Here is a 17,642-nt window from a genome sequence, read left to right as displayed (position 1 = left end):
TAGACCCAGTATCCTGGCCAAATGCCAGTGAGCGTGACTACAGTCTGCCTACCTAGATCCCCCCTACAGTTGGACATGGCATTCTTGTGTGCTGTAAAACAGCTATCATGCTCCACTCCAGAGTGGGCTGCATTTCTGTGATGGTGAAGCGATTACTTGCACTGGGTGAAATCCTGATGTCTTTACTCAGTCCTTACTCTGTGCAGCTGAGTACGGACTTTGGGATCCCTGGGGAGGAAAGGCCCTGGCCTATGGGAATGTGAAAGTCTATTGTCTGAAGGTCAGTTTGTCTTAAATGATTCTTTCCCCCTTTCCCTCTTTTATTAAGGAAAATCTCTGGGAGATGGCTGCAATTTTCCTCCTTCATTTTCACCTAACTTGCTGTATTGAGGCTTAGGCTCATGTTTTCTCACTTAAGGCCTGCTCCAGCTCCCACCGGGATCAGGGGAAACCTTTCCATTAACTTAATGGGAACTGCACCAGGCCAAAATCCCCTGGCATAGGGCCTGGTGGCTGATTTTGTGGGGTTTTATCCGTAGGAATCTTACTGCCTGATTTTGAGCGGTGCTGGGTTCCTACTACTCTCACTCACTTAGGTCCTAATCCTGCAATAGGATTTGCTAGCATGAACCATTACCCCCGTGCAGAATCCTGCTGAAGTAATGGGCTGCATTAGTAAGCTCCTGTGCTACTCTTGGGGCTGTAGATTTTGATCTGTTGTGCACGCCTGTACACCAGTGAGGTGCCAATGCAACTGATCCACAGACATTATGGTCCCATCCTGCACTACTCAGTGCAATGAGTTTTTTAATGAGTTCAAGGGGCACAGGTTAAGGCTTTATGTAAAAATAATGGGCCAAATTTTGCTCTCTCTCACACTGGTGGAAAACTGGAGTAACTCTCTTGACTACACTGGAATCATTCCAGCTTTACACCCGTGTAACTGAGTTTGGTCCATTTATCATTTTAATTTTAGTATGAACATACAATTGACTTTTAATAGTTTGTATTGCCTTAGCAAAGCCACCATTTGATTGGATAGTCCAGAGGGCTGCCTTTCATCAATAAATGCCTTATTCCATCCCTTGGTGACATTTGTTACCCAGCACGTTGCTGTGATTAATTCACGTATTCCCATGCACATGCTAGCTAATGGCACAGCTATTTAATCCGAATGTTCTCTGATTTTAAACACTGACCCAGAAACAATTCCAATACTGAGTCCCAGATGAAATGTGCTATATCCTGGATATTGCTGCTGGATGTGCTATGGAGTTGAGCCCAGCAGAGTTTGCTCTGTGAGCATTGACTATGAACTACCTTTTTCCGGTTGAGGTTTGGGTTCTATAAACATGAAACACCCTATTCCATCCATCTCCCCCACACGGGACACCCACTCACCTATCCCTCTCTTTCCTTCAGGTTTTGTCCCGTGCTCGCCCTGAGATGACTTGAGGGCCACAAAGGCTTGCCCTCTCTTGGTGGATCCCCTGATCTTCAGAGGAGTGCTGTGTGGTCACTCCCCATTCCTCTGCAGGGCCTGAAACTTGCCTACTCAGAGGAGGTGTGGGGATCAGGCCGTGTGAACCCAAAGCTTGCAGAGCTTTCATAGGCTGAGGTTCATCATTTTGATCTTGGGTGCAGTTGGGATTCCATGCAAAGAGTTCATGAAGTCCTAACCCTACCCATTTTATTCAATCGTGGCAATAAAATAATAAACTCCAGAGCTATTACTCATAAACAAATCCAGAGCACGTCTGCGCTACACTTTCCATTTATTATTTCTTTCAGTGCCAACAATTCTAAGCACACTTAGTGTCAGCCAGTTGGTTTTAAATATTAATTGATGTGAAATGTGTCTATATGGGCTGGGCAGAGCCCTCTTTCCTCTTGTGTTGGAGACTATACCACTTCATGTCCCGCCTCATCATCTAAACAGCCAGGACTGAACCACGGAGGGCCAGTCCTCTGCGGGTGTGAATCAACAGTAGCTCCTCTCAAGTCACTGTGAGTATGCCAATTTACACTAGCTGAGGATTGGGCCCAGAGACTTTCCCAGCTGCTCTCCTTTCGAATAGAGACTGAAATGGCTATTTCTCTTTAGCTCTATTGTGCTTCCTGAATTCCACACCCAATAATCTATGGGAACAGCCGCCCCTTCAGCTCTCAAAGGACAGTTCCCTACCCTTTATTCAGTGAATGATGATCTGTTCTGCTACTGGGAGGTATCGCTGCGTATGAACCTGGTTTGCTAAAGCCAACCCAGACTTCACCGAGCCACCTGTTCCCCCCAGCTCTCTGGACTTTCATGCTTTCTTTCCTCTACAAACGTGTCACTGAGCCTTTCTCATATGGCCCTCCTGATAGGGAATGGGGCCAAGCGCATCAGACCAGGGTGTGAATAAACTGACTTTAGACTCAACTTAGTTCTTGTAACACATTAAGGATGGTAATGACTATCTGTGCACAGGCTCTGGGGGCTGCTTTGAATGCATTCCTCTTAGAATTCATGACGCGGACACACAGAAGTGCTCTGGGGAACGGACGTTCGGGAAGAAGACGGACTGATGAATCAATAATGGAGCAACCTTGTATTTTAGAAAGTTGTGGTTTTTTAGGTTGGTCTGTGCAAGAGGCTGCTGAGATCCAAAGGAAATTCAGCAGCTTATTTGGACAGCTTTTGAGTGACAGCTGGATAGTGCCGGGTAGAGGGAAAGGATAAAAGAATATATCAAGGAAATACGTCCGTGCAGCCTATGAGAATGAGCTCTGACTGCAGCTGTGCAGAGCAACAAAGACCAGGAGAACCTGTGTCCTCAACAAAGCAACTGCCATGAAGATCCCCTGAGCTGAGCTGGAATAACCCCATGGCCTAAAGCCACTCACCGCTGAGGGCTTTCAGCCCTGTGGTTCTCACTTCTCATTGGCCATTGAAATCTGACCTCCTTGCATGATTTACAGAACTGTCCTGAGGAGGTGGTTTCCAATGCCTAGCGTCCTGACTTCTCTTTTTACAGGAGCATTTTTACACTGCACAAATGGAGGTTTAAATGCTCTTTTGCTGGGCAAGGCATGGATTTGATCCCTGTTTTGTTGTTCTTTTTTCCTGAGAGAGATTTCCCTCAGTATCAGCACTTTGCAGGGGACTGGGGGAGGGACAGCATGGGGGAGGACAGAAGAAGAAAAAGCATTAACCTAATGTGTATCAAGCACCTTTCCACTTCAGAGATTCTTGCTGCATTTGTAATGGGGCATTTGGAGCGTACACTGTACACGCAGAACGTATTTCCATTCTCCAGTATTCACCATCAGTTCTCTCTCAATTGCTCTCGTTCCCTCACTCCCTTTTTTTGTGAGGTTTTTAAACCAAATGCATTGGCCATCTCAGCCAGAGTCCCTGAATGAGCCAACCATCTCCCATAGCAACAAGACAGACTGAGAACATAACAAGCGCCTTTTTCTTTTTCCCTGAGAAACTCACTGCATTTTTTTGATTTCCCTCTGCTGCTCAAAAATGTGAATGATGGTTATGGAAACATACCTCATCGTATCAGGTTTTCCAGGAAGAGGGGGTGGGAAGGTGAGAAAGGGAGGTGTGGCTTAGCCACGGACATAAAGACTTATCAGCCTATTTAATTTAGTATGGGGCACCTGTCCCTAAAATTGCTGAGTGCCAGATGGATATCCTGTGACAGCAGCCCTAGGTAATGTGTCGCCATGACACTCACCATGGTGGAAATTCCTTTTAGCTACAACAGAATATAATGGTTGATGTTCTTATGATAAATCTACCATAGAGAGGGGTGGCAGGTCCTGTCTGTATTCTCCACTACACGCAGCAAAACTGGAGGTCTCGCTGAGGTCCAGGTCTCATTCTATTGAATAAATACTGGCAAGAGAAAGTGTCATAGCTGTCTGTGATTAACTTGAAAGTCACATGACTTGCAGGCTAGCTTCACTGTCTATCAGATCTAGATTCTGTCCCAAGTTACTGAAAGCCTTTTTAATATACTAAGCCCTCGATAATAAAATAAAGAGCAACTGGATACACATAGCATGACCCCTCATCAGCCAGAAATTAAACAAAATCCCCAAATGTCCTGAGCCAGCGAGCAACAAGTTCCATGTAAAATGTGGGATGGATTATTTCAAGGATTGTCTCTTTTATGGTTTCTATAAAGCCCTGCTATGGAACACGAAGCGGCATCTTTCCAAAACGTTCCACGTCATGTAGGAGGGTATAACAGTGCTGTCTGGGCCTTGGTATAGTTGAGTTTTAAATAAACTCATTGGATTTACGTGATTTCACCCCTTAAAGCTTAAATTTTCCACCCAGTAAAACTGTCCTGCATACTCACAGCACCAAACTAAATAGGGTGTGTAAGGCGCTGTTAGACACCCATTAAAGCCCTGCACACGTGTTTATCTGGTGTGTAAATAATGGTGTCATGAACATGCTGAGGTGCCAGAAAAGGTGCAAGGAAGGTCTATGTTAAAACTGGGAGTGACTGGCTTTATTTAACACATTCTTTCACCGTTGTCAGTTGCTTTTCTTGCGACATTCCTGTCTTGTGGCTCCCAAGTGTATTAGTTAAACGAAGGTAGATTTCTTTCTACTTATAGCGTCAAATTTAAAGGTCATTTCATGAGGGAGTGTCCGAGTTGCACCTAAGCAGACAGGTGTGACTATAAGTATGGAGGCCTAAGTGAGCGTTTTGTAGACATTTAACTTGGTGTCAGGTTTCAGAATAGCGGCCGTATTAGTCTGTATCAGCAAAAAGAACGAGGAGTCCTTGTGGCACCTTAGAGACTAACAAATGTATTTGGGCATAAGCTTTCGTGGGCTAAAACCCACTTCATCGGATGCATGCAGTGGAAAATACAGTAGGAAGATATATATACACAGAGAACATGAAAAAATGGGTATTGCCATACCAACTATAACGAGAGTAATCAATTAAGGTGGGCTAATATCAGCAGGAGGAAAAAAAACCTTTTGTAGTGATAATCAGGGTGGCCCATTTCCAACAGTTGACAAGAAGGTGTGAGTAACAGTAGGGGAAAAAATTAGCATGGGGAAATAGTTTTTATTTTGTATAATGACCCATCCACTCCCAGTCTTTATTCAAGCCTAATTTAATGGTATCCAGTTTGCAAATTAATTCAAATTCTGCAGTTTCTCGTTGGAGTCTGTTTTTGAAGTTTTTTTGTTGGAGTATTGCGACTTTGAGGTCTGTAATTTGGTCTGTAATTTGAGGTTTGGTGTAAGGACACATTCTGTACTAATTTGGATTGTCAGTGTAGTCTTGGCAGAATTGAATCACATTTCTCTTTTCTTTCAGATGCTACTTTGATGGTGTGAAAGCTGCTTGGTGAATGGGTAATATTAACTGTTCACAGCAGCAAAAGATATCAGATTACTATTGGCTGTTACTAGAGCTTCTAACATATCAGAAAGATACATGTTTATTCGAGAGCCAGATCCAGCAGTAATAACAGGAGTACTTGTGGCACCTTAGAGACTAACAAATTTATTAGAGCATAAGCTTTCGTGGGCTACAACCCACTTCTTCGGATGCATATAGAGTGAAACATATATTGAGGAGATATATATACACACATACAGAGAGCATGAACAGGTGGGAGTTGTCTTACCAAGTCTGAGAGGCCAATTAAGTAAGAGAAAAAAAACTTTTGAAGTGATAATCAAGATAGCCCAGCAGTGGAGACATCCTATTCCTCCACTGACTGGGGCAAGTGTGTGTTTTGTCAGGAAGACACAGGTGCAGTTGATTAATCCAGCAGAATCAAAAAGAGCGCATGTTGGATCTGGCTATCAAACAATGTCAGACACTTTCATAAGCTGAAGGCACTTCCCATACAAATAGACCTGTGTAGATTAGATGATAGTGATGGTATTGAAAAGACTCTGACCAAGAACAATGGATGTTGGCACAAATCCTGCTATATCAAGTTTTAACGTTACCACACTTAGAAGGGCTGAGGGGAAAAAAAACCCTGAGAAAGTTGTGGATTAACCCAGATGAATTGCAGAGGAAATATGCATGTTTAACTGAGCAACACAAAGGCCCCCCCAGAAAAAGCAGCATGCTTTATTTGTGACATGAACCTACTGTCAGAAGGCTTCCATGAAGCTTCTACCTTCAGCATTGATCGTCGAGTCCACAAGTGTGCACTTCAGCTGCAAGACCAGAGCTTGCTTGCAAAACTAAGTGCAGGGGACTTAGTGGCCCAAGAGGCAAAGTATCATGCAAGATGTTTGGTGTCTCTCTCTAACAAAGTCAGGGACAAGAATACTGAGCAAACCAACATGGAGAAGATGTTGCATGGGATTGCCTTTGCTGAACTGATAGCATACACTGAAGAGACAAGACTGAAGATGTGGCTCCAGTCTTTGAACTAGCAGATCTCCCAAGGCTATATACAGCTGCACTAGACTATCTGGAAGTGACACTGGCTGGGTGCATTCACAGCACTGAACTAAAATCCTGTATACTTTGACACATTCCAGATCCTCAAGCACACAAAGAAGGACCCGATGTGGTCTTTGGCTTTAACCAGGATATTGGACATGTCCTCCAAAAAGCATGTGAGGAAGACTGTGACGAAGAAGCATGTCACCTGTCCCAAAAAGCAAAAATTATTTGAAGGCACGTGTTTCAAATGAAAACACAGTATACTGGATCATCGGACCCAGGATGCCGGAATCACTATTGGCACTGATGTCTGTGATATTGGATGGTCCGAACATTAAAATACAGTCAGAACAAGTGTCCATTAATACAGCTACCCTTGCTGTTGTACTGCAACAGTTATGCTAAAGTAACATCCAATGCCGTGAAGGCACAAAAAGTTTGTACTACAACAAAGCTTGAGACATGCTTTTACCAATCTGTGCTGGTTTGAGGCTTCATGCACAGACATGAAAAACTGAGCTAGTAGATAACTTCTTGAAACTTGGATTGTCCATCTCCTATGACAGTGTTGGCCATCTCTACCAGCATGGCAAACAGTGCATGCCAACACTTTGAACATGAGAATATAGTCTGTCCTCTAAAGCTTTGTGATGATCTGTTTGCTACTGCGTCCATAGACAACAGAGACCACAAGCCCATCTCTACTATAGCAACAGACTCCTTCCACTTTCTCACGATTCAGTACTCAAGTGGAGGGAGCTGTCCATGGAATTCCCACCCAGGACTGAGAGACTGCAGCATCAGTGAAGAAGACTGTCATCACTTCCTGAGTCTTACACAATTGTCCCTCTATTGATCTTGAAGAAAACCATCCCTGCTGCAAATGCTGAAATCAAGACTGACTGCCAACTGATTACCTAAGCCCTGCAAGAAGAATGCAGAGGGCTTGAACAAGTAAGGCAAGCAGCAAATCTGAATACCTTTAATGGAGATCAAGACATTCCATGGCCAGCTTACCATGACGGCAAACAGCCAGTGCCAGATTTTGCCCCAGCCCTTACTGTGCTTCTTCCCCTCTTTCCAGATGATTCCAAGTCTCTGGCAATGATTCACCATGCCACAGATGTGATAAGGAATGCTGTACACCACCTAAACCCACTGTGGGTCTGCCCCTTTTCACTATAACCAAACAGATACAGCTGATACCTGCTGGTTATGGAGAGGAAAAAATTGTCCTTATGCTGGGTGGTCTTCATCTGGAGATGGCAAGTCTAAAGCTGATTGGAGATTGACTAGAAGACTGTGGATGGACGGAAGCCATTGTTGAGGCCAAAGTGGCCTCTCCAGGAATGACTTATTCCTTCATGAAAGCATCTCATGTCACATGAACTAGGTGTGCCCAACTGCTAGTACTCTGTATATCTTGCTCCAAAATGCATACAGACAGTATATGCAAGGTCTCAGGGAAGATGAGGCCCTCATGGATATTGTCATGATGTGACTAGAAAACCCATTGTTCCACTTCTGGCATATCACACTTCATCCAGAGCTCCTTGTATTGACCCCAATGTGTTGTCAATCCATAGGCACGCTTTGCTCTCTACATTGAATGCCGCAGAAAGCTGTCACCCTGGTTCTTTGCGTTAGATCCGTGGTTCCCAAACTTGGTTCGTGGCTTGTTCAGGGCAAGCCCCTGATGGGCCGTGATACACTTTGTTTACCTGGAGTGTCCGCGGGTACAGCCGCTCCCAGTGGCTGCGGTTCGCCGTTCCTGGCCAATGGGAGCTGTTCATTGGGTGCCTACTCACCTCCACGATATGGTAAAGTCTTCACACAATGCTTCCAGACACAGCTAGAGAGTCCCTAAAGGAGAACTTTACAGTTTGCACGACGTAGCACGTTTTCTCTGCAATTGAGCTTTACCAAGCTCATGAGCAAAACGATGCTACAATCAAAATGGATGGTGGAGCTGCTGGAGTAACACAAAGGCCAGAGGACCCTAAGCACCGGATGACAGCGGGACCAGAAGTGGCCAGGTTGACAGGAGAATTTGAAGCCACAGCAGAGAAAGGAACCACCAGAAAAGGGTCTAACACAAAGCACCACGAGCAGGTAAAAGGTGTCCAGCCTTCTTTTGCATGGCATGTCAAGGCACCTGTTGAGGTCATAGAAGACACGAGCAACCCCTTCTCAGAAGAGAGTGTAGACTTAGTTAAACTGGACACCAAAGACATTTGTAGGCCCTGCTGTGATTGTCTCTGTTAGGGACATTGAGAAGACTGGGCAGAAGCAGTATGGCATGTTTGTAACAGAGAGATTGCAAGATAAAACCAAGCCACTAACAGAGCTTATCAAGTGAAATAAAGTCCCCTTGTTCAGCAGACCTTCTGTGAAGGAGACCTCCAAGACCAAACTGCAGCTCTCCTCCTTGAAAAATGTGGGGAATGAGATGTTTCAATATACTGAAGACTGGGAATGTCCTTCTTGTTTCTTCATTCATTTTAGGCTGCATGTTTATGTAAGCGGCCTTTTCCATCTTTTTGAGACACATCAATATCCTGTTATGCATCGATCAATCTGAATTATCATTATTAGAGAAATGTGACTTTCTGTTCATGAATAGATGCTTGTAAACTTATTTATTTTTTCTGTATAATCAATATTTTAGTAACTACTCTCTGGCAACACACTACCGAGCATGTTAATTTTCACTATTTTTCTATAACCTCAACCCGTCACACTTCATTGCTTTAGTTTTTGGGACTCCTAAGACAATAGGAATCTAAATGTACAAACACAAAACCCCACTGGGATGGTTTAATACCATAAACAATCGGTATCCGAAAAACATCAGTAGAAAAAATGCATTCAGAATTTAAAATGGCTGCTACAGTCAACATGGCATGACTTGGCCATAGCCCCATATCTGAAAATCTTGATTGGGTCATGCCCTAAGACTCATGTTTTTACATATCAAATTTCATGTTTTTATCATAAAACCCACAATTCTTTCACAAATCTGCTCAGCTATTATGGCTGTGCCAAGGAGTGCTCAGAGCTGACTGGTACCAGACTGACCTAGAAAATCATTCCCCTCCAGAGGCAGAGTGGGATATTATATATTAATACAGCTCCTACAATTCTGAGGATGGAGAGATTTAACAAAATATAATCCTGCTAGTAATTGGCAGGTGCTAATGCTTTTGCTGGGAAACTACCAGCCAGAAGATTTCCATGCTGAGGTTCCTAACTCATTCTTTCTTTCACAAGGGGTTGGAACTTGGTATGGAAGATGCAAGACCAGGAGCAATTCTTTATTCCTTTCAGAATCACATATGAGATGCTCTTTTTTTTTTTTTTTTGTACTTGCTTAACTCAAATGACTGCAACATAAAAAGTGAAAAGCTGCCAAGTGATAATATGTGTTATGGTCCTGTCACTTGTGATATAGCCCACGTGTATGGGCAGGTCTACACTACGGGGCTAAGTTGACCTAAGTTTTACGCAACTCCAGCCTCATGAATAATGTAGCTGGAATTGACCTACCTTAGGTCGACTTATTGCTGTATCTACACCATGCTGGGTTGACGGGAGAAACTCTCCCATTGACTTACCTTATACTTCTCATTCCAGTGAAGTACCGAAGTCGACGGGAGAGTGATCAGCGGTCGATTTAGCAGGTCTTCACTAGACCGGCTAAATCGACCCCCGATGGATCGATCGCCGTGCATCGATCCCCCAGTAACTGGAGAACAGCCCTATGTCACAGACCCTATGCTGGTATATCTATGCCGGCATAGCCTCCTAGTGTAGATGCAGCATATGCCAACAGAAGGAGTTTTTCTCCCGGCATAGCTCTGCCACCTCCCCCAAACAACGTTAGCTAAGCTGACGGAAGCACTCTTCGGTTTGTATAGATGTCTCTACACTGAGGGGTTTGCTGGCATAGCAGTGTCAGTTTGGGAGTATGATTTTTTTTTTTTTTTGGTCATACTCTTAGCCATCATAGCTATGCTGCCATAACTTAATAGGTAGGGGGGTGTGTGTGTGTATATATGAGAGAGAGAGAGAATGTGGGCTTTCAACTTTTAAAACTGGCTGTTCTACATGTACAGTAATGACCTTTGAGGGAATTTCAATACACAGACCGCTTCATTTCATGGGCATTAAAAACACTTGCTTAAACAACAGCCTCTTAGGGAGTCAGATAAGCCAAAGGCTAACTGGGCAATACCATGCATTTAAAGAATGTTTAAATATGTATGGACAGATTAGACTGTAGCATCTCCAGATATTTGGTCAATAACCTGCATTGTAAAGAAGTCACTTAGCTCACAGTGCACACTTATAGGCTTAGACTATGTAAATATGCATTTTATACACCATCCTATGAGAACTCTGATGACGATTTACAGTCCATTGTGCCAATACAAACCTATTTTAGCCTGCACTCCTTTTTTGTGAAAATACCAATAAAGAAGAGGAAATCAAAACACAGAAAGAATTACCTCAACCTTGTGAGAGTGCATGTATGGCTATGCATGCCTGTGAGTTTGGGTCACTAAAATTTATAAACTCATCCAGATTCTCTCAACGTGAATACAAATGTAGAGTTTCTACTGAATGGAAGCATACTTCAAACGTATTCTGAGGGCAGCACTGACCTATACTGCAAGGTATTTTTCATGACCAATAGCTCAGATTTTTAACCTTAGACTTCACCCACTTGTCTCTCTCCCAAAGCAAGAGCTGAAAACCAATCATCTGCCCATAATTATGGTCGATCCAAACACTTGCATTGATTTGTTTTTTCTTTAAATTACTAACTTTAGACTTCAGGTTCCCCTACATGACTACACTGATCAGTGTGATTAAAAGGATGAGTTAAAGAGAAGGAGCGTTTTTTAGAGACGCTGGCACTTTGAAGGGCTGTCTAACCTGTAGGCCTACATTTTATGGCCTGAACTTTACTTAGCTTTCCTGCCATGAATCCAGTTAGAAAGGTAATGACGAGAAATACACACATGTTCCTTCTGGGCCAAGTACGGGTATTTGAGCAGAAATTTAGCCCCCAGTTACACTCATGCACACTCTCTGAAATCAACTGTCACACACACGTGACCAAGGCCAGAATCTGGCCATCAATATCCCCAATCTATATAGTAAGATTCTAGGATTGTCACTCTGAAGCCTAGAACGTCTGAGTCAGTGTGAAGTGATGGAAACAGCTGCAGGCATGTGGAGAGCTCTTTTTGTTTAGAATATCACCAGGTTTCATGGTCTGGTCCGGTCCAATTTTTAAGTTCTCAGCCATTTTGACTTTACAAATTACACCTGTGCAACAGCTTGGGTTTCCAGCTAAAGTAAAGGCTGTATCTATGCCGTGTCAACAGTCCTAGACCAGTGTAACTTAACCAATCACCAGCCTTACTCTACAGCTAATTTGCATGTAACAATCTCATTGGTTGTATGAGGGAGAGTGCACAGATGGTGGATTATTTGTCCCAGCTGCCACCATTCACCAGGTTCAATCATCACTGGAATTCAGTCATTTATGTCCAATTTTTAAGTTCTCTGCCATTTTTGGCTTTTTTTCACACGTAACTCTGACAGCATGCACTTCCAACTACTACTAGTAGTAATAATGAACTACTGATGAGGCGACTCTGGAGAATCTATAAAAGAAAATTCTTCCTGCCAATGGACTCTTCTGTTTGGCCTCTAGTAACTTTAAAAATAAATTTGATGCATATAAATAAGAACAGCATCTGCAGCTAAGATAATTAAAATAACATCACAAGAGCCCTTCATCCTCTTGCTTCAGGGCAAACATTGATCACCATTTGGGGTCAGGATGAAATTTCCCTAGCAAGGTATTGTACATAATTAGAGTACCTTATGCTGTTGGTACCCTTTCTACTGAAGCATCTGGCATTAATCTTTTCAGAGACAGGCTGCTAATAAATGGATCTCTGGTCTGGTATAGCACTTACTATATTCATCTTCTGACTTTGACTGACAAAAGCTAAGGGATTCAGTTATGATTCTTCTTTGAGGCTTAATATTTAGCCTAATGGAAGTGGCAGGGGTGAATATGAACAAGTGATCTTGTATCTCTGAAACCATCAATGAGTCTTACATCAACAACAAAACCCAAGATCATTCATCTCAGTCACACTTTATAAATGAAATAAGTTCTTTGGGGCTGAAAATTTGTATATGTCAAGTTTTCATCTCTAAAGAACCCCAGGTGAAATTCACTCTGGTGCAGAGGGCCACCACAAGACATATCCACTGCTTCTTGTGACCTAACTGGACGGCATAGGTCTTGCACGTAGTAGTGAATATCACCCTAAAAGAACCGCATTTTAACCTGCCCTGTTATGGAATGATTTAAAATGGAAAAGCATTGCTTTAAAGGGATACATTGTGTAGGTAAAATTGCCTATTTAATGGCACCAAACCCTCTGTCTGCAGCATCCATGCACTAATAAATGCAGGAAAACAAACTGTATAATATTTCTCTTTCTTGCAAGATCAAAATAAATTATTATACCAATAATTTTTGCAAGGGGTGGCTAAGAGAAAGGAACAAATGGTAAGCAAAGGGCAGGAGAACTGGTTTCTACAATAGCCAGATCAGGGAGAATGAAGAAATATTATGAAAATCAGCTAACAGAAAATGTAAGGATCTGTTATGAAATATCCCAGACCATGTTTCTCCTTGATCTTGTGCTTTTTATTAATAAACAGATAAGCTGCTGTCTGACCACAAGGCCCTTATTCTGATCTCACTTACACCTGTGTAAATCAGGAGTAACTCGAGGGAAGTCAATCCAGCCACCCCGAGTGAACCAGATCAGTGAGAATGGACTCCAGCCTGATTATTTGATCTTAGACAGCCTATCAATATCCTCTAGGCTAAAAGCCTTTGGCAGGTGCCCAGCCAACGGCAGATCGTCTTTCTCTCTGCAACAGACTTCAAAATAAACTTGAGACCTCTCTCCTGGAGCTAGTATGGAGCAATTCTCAGAATTCCCACCAAGACCACAACATCCAGAAAGGAAGTAGAAATACCTGAAGGCCTATGGGACATTGGTAGCTTCTTCACATGAAATGACTTCACCCTTTTTCTGCTCTTCACCAATAGCGGACTCCTGAGAACCTATCCTTGGGATTCTTCCATTTGACTAGAAACCACCCCCCAATTTTTTTTATTAACTGCATTATTCTAATTCTATACACTTTTGATTCTGAGTGGGTTCTTTTTATGATTATGATGAAAATAATTGAAGGGGGAAAGAAGTCTGATACACTTCAATCTTTTGCATGTATCTCTGAAAGTGACATTGTCAAGATAAAAATCATGGGCCAAAAGTTTCACCACTTAGTGTAAGATCCCATAGATAGTGCAGGAAGTGGAACAAGCATTGATTTGTAATACTTATTTCTAATATGGGCTAATTTTCACCTTCCTCTGGAGCATGGGGCAGAGGTAACTTGCCAGTATGAACTAGAATAAATAGTGGATTCTCTGTAACTTCAAGTCTTTAAATCATGATGTGTGGACTTCAGTAACTCAGCCAGAGGTTATGGGTCTATTATGGGAGTGGCTGGGTGAGGTTCTGTGGCCTGTGATGTGCAGGAGATGAGATTAGATGATCATGATGGTCCCTTCTGGCCTTAAAGTTTATGAGTCTAATTGGCTTAAAAACAAGATTTTCTCGAAGCTGGATCCAAGAGCTGGTATTATGCCAGATCACGCTTTGCAGTAACCCATTGCTTCTCAGGTTCTAAACTCACATGCCTGTTGCTTATTTCCAAAATCCCGTGATGGGACATACACACGCTGCGTGTCAGAGGCATTGTTTTAAAAAATGTCTGTTCATTGACTTGTGTATAATGAAGATATGTACAAAATTACAGGGCTGTCACTGGTACATTGCGGGGTGTCCTCATGTTCAAAGAATATTTTATTATTTATGGGCCTGATCTAATTCCCAGAGACGTCAACGGGAGCCTTTCCAGTTACCTTAAGGTGGGAGAGGCATTGTTCAAACCCTATTTCTATAGGACCTGATCCTTAGAAGTCAAAGGGGTTTTTGGCTAAGTAAGGGCTGCCAAGATTTGGCTATTAGCTCAATGAAAAGTGGGGCATGCACCGAAAACAAAGAATCCCAAGCCCACGGCTTCACCCCTGCCTCCGCATTTCTGTACACCCACCATTCAGATTGTGTGTTCAAACTGTGATTTTGTGTGGGGGGGACTGAGTCTCTGCAGTTTAGAGGCAGTCTTTAAAAATTTGGCCCAGAATAGCAAGGGGAGCGGAGTTAGCAACAATCCAAGCAAACCTCAGCTTCTGGTCACCACGACACTGTTTCTGTGAGGCAGGGAGAACATGAGGGGTGGTCCTCAAGTCCCCTTGGTGTAACAGGAATTCTCCACGGGAATAGTTGGCACCTTCTCTGCAGGAACAGGAACTGACATAACCTTTAATGCTATACAAAGGTTTCAGGCAGCAATTTTTCATTAGTCATAGTCCTGATTACTGAGATCCTCCATTAGTTGGTAAAGCCAGAGCCTAAGTGGAATGGGTTTAACCTCAGAGAATTAGGATTTCATGCATAAAAAAATTAAATTTTATATTTAAAGCCATCTGTCACAGACTATTTATCAGACATGGAGAATGATTTCCCCCCCCCGTGCATAGATTTTAGCAAAGACAAGCTATGTGCATTGGTTGGAGCTGAGTCACTGACTAATCAACAGATTAAAGTATTCCGTTCAAAGCCATCATGTTGGTTCTCAAACTGCTCACAATATCTCCAACAATATTTAGTCCCTATGCTGTAAGTCATGGTAGAAAATATCACCAGGATTTAGTTTCCTTATGGAAAAACCAGCAACACTGACACCTCCTTGCTGTGGGCAAAGTGATATCGGGTCCAAATGACCCCAGAGCAGTAGAGGGCACACTGGTAAACAGACATGCCAATCCAAGTGAGAAGCTAAGCAGTGTGGATAGCAGCGGTAAGACTGCCAGAAGTGGAGTAGTTAATCTGAAATACTACAGTTGCTGCATGCCTCCACACACACCTTATTCTGGGGGGAAAACCCTCATTCCAGAAGTTATTTCACTTCCAAAGTAGATTGTTAATGCAGAATAAGAAACCAGATAATTAAAAAAAAGAATTTTTTTTTGCAGACACAAGGCCATTTACTCTGAAAAAACTAAAATTATTCTGAAAAAAACTTTCCCACGTAGACAAGGCCCAAGGAAGACACCTGAACATTAGCAGAACTTTCTCTGTGAAATATTTGATTTTTCTGCCTCAAGCAACTTTCCAATGGGTAGAAAATATCTACTGTACTGTTATCACAACTTTGTTTGCTCATATCTGTATTTTGGACCTTTGTAGGAGAATAGGAACCTATTTGTGACCTGTAAAAGAGACCATGCACTGCCGTGTCCAGAGACAGCTGGGTTTTATAATATGGAAGCACCTATGGCCCCATTTTCATACTGTTTAGAGAGGCAGTTGTGCCCATAATTACCACAATTGCACGTGCATATTAGTAATTGCACGTGCACATCTATTTAGTTAGCCACTTGCACATGCAATTTGCACAAACTGATCAAATTAGTCATGCAATTGTGTAACTAAATGTCTGAAAAATTTCCCCTAGATGTGTTTGGGTTGTGCAAATATGCCTCTTCTCGTGCAATGTAATCTCTAGTTTTTCCTCCAAATCAGCTCTTTGCAAATCATTCAGTCCATCATTTCAATTGGATATTGACCTACCCTTCGCTCCTTATCACCGTATTCAATGCCCAAGGTATCCATGGCACGGACGATAGCTGCCAGTGACTGAATAGTGTTGCTATAGACCACAGGCTTGTACTGCTTCACGTCTTCTCCGGAGAAACCATCTTCATGAATGATCCTACATAAAAAGAAATGATAAAGACCTGAGACAAATGTCATTGGCATTGAAGCGTTAGAACAAAGTTGTTTAAAAATTGATTCAATAACTTGATTGGCCTAATTTACTTGGCATTTCTTTTACTAGACCAGTGTTTCCCATTAGTAGTGCTTCAGGCTTTTGAGAGTGACATTCTAGTTTTCTTCTCACTGGCTTCATGATGAGACCTCACGCCGGGTCCCGGTTTACTGCGGTTGTCTGCCTCCCATTTAATTGTACACACTTGAACCTGGAGTGGATCTCAAACAGCTTCATATTCCAATTGTATGACAGTAGCAGCCATTGGGAGCCTAGATGAGGTTTCAGGTCCCAATCCACCTCACACTGAGGTCTATGGAAATGTTTCCCTTGATTCCAATGGGAATTGGATCAGGCCTGTAGACAGCCACAAACACATCTATAATATAACACTTACCAGGGCCGGCGGGGGGGCAAGTGAGGCAATTTGCCCCAGGCCCCACGGGGCCCCCACGAGAGGTTTTGGTGGGTCTTCGGCGGCAGGTCCTTCAGTGCCGCCGAACACACCCAGAGCGAGTGAAGGACCCGCTGCCGAAGACCCGGAGCTTCTTTCGCTCCGGGTCTTCAGCGGCGGGTCCTACTCCCGCCGCCGAAGACCCCAGGCCCCCTGAATCCTCTGGGCGGCCCTGGCACTTACAACCCATTGGAATCACCTGCTCAATATACAAGTTTACCATAAGGAGCTCTGCCATCTGCACACCCCAAGAAGGGCTAATAACCTGAGTTAGGTCACACATTTCTCTTGACCCAAGACTGCATAGAAATTATACTTATGACAGTAAGAACAAGGAGTCCTTGTGGCACCTTAGAGACTAACAAATTTATCTGGGCATAAGCTTTTGTGGGCTAAAACCCACTTCATCAGATGAAGTGGGTTGTAGCCCACGAAAGCTTATCCCCAAATAAATTTGTTAGTCTCTTAGGTGCCACAAGGACTCCCCATTCTCTTTGCTGATACAGACTAACAAGGCTACCACTCTGAAACTTATGGCAATGTATCAGTTCTGTGCACTAGAAACCATTTGTATGGCACTGAATGCACAGGAGTTCTCTATTCTCTATTCACATGTAAAAGGTATTAGAACACCACTACCTATTCCAACTCAAACCAGAAAATATGACTTTATACTCGTTAATATAAAACCATCCAGATCTATGCCAGAGATTTTTCTCTCACTAGCTTTACACCAGTGTAGCTTTATT

At 43.0% G+C, this 17,642-nt stretch overlaps 1 protein-coding gene across 7 annotated transcripts in view; it reads right to left on the bottom strand.

The window, feature by feature from the left end:
* GNAO1 (G protein subunit alpha o1) overlaps positions 1-17,642 on the bottom strand; it is a 271,207-nt gene that overhangs the window by 154,894 nt on the left and 98,671 nt on the right. For 4 of the 7 annotated variants that reach the window (XM_065416744.1, XM_065416741.1, XM_065416745.1 and 1 more), the window contains exon 3: positions 16,241-16,382. In XM_065416744.1, coding sequence (XP_065272816.1) covers positions 16,241-16,382 — 142 coding nt within the window. Of the gene's footprint in view, positions 1-6,454; positions 6,475-12,943; positions 12,966-16,236; positions 16,383-17,642 lie in introns of those variants that run through there. The other 3 variants (XM_065416742.1, XM_065416743.1, XM_065416746.1) reach the window with 3 other exon arrangements.

The sequence above is a fragment of the Emys orbicularis genome, chromosome 14 (genome assembly GCF_028017835.1).
Source record: "Emys orbicularis isolate rEmyOrb1 chromosome 14, rEmyOrb1.hap1, whole genome shotgun sequence".
NCBI lineage: Eukaryota > Metazoa > Chordata > Testudines > Emydidae > Emys > Emys orbicularis.
This window is presented reverse-complemented; position numbering and strand designations above follow the sequence as displayed.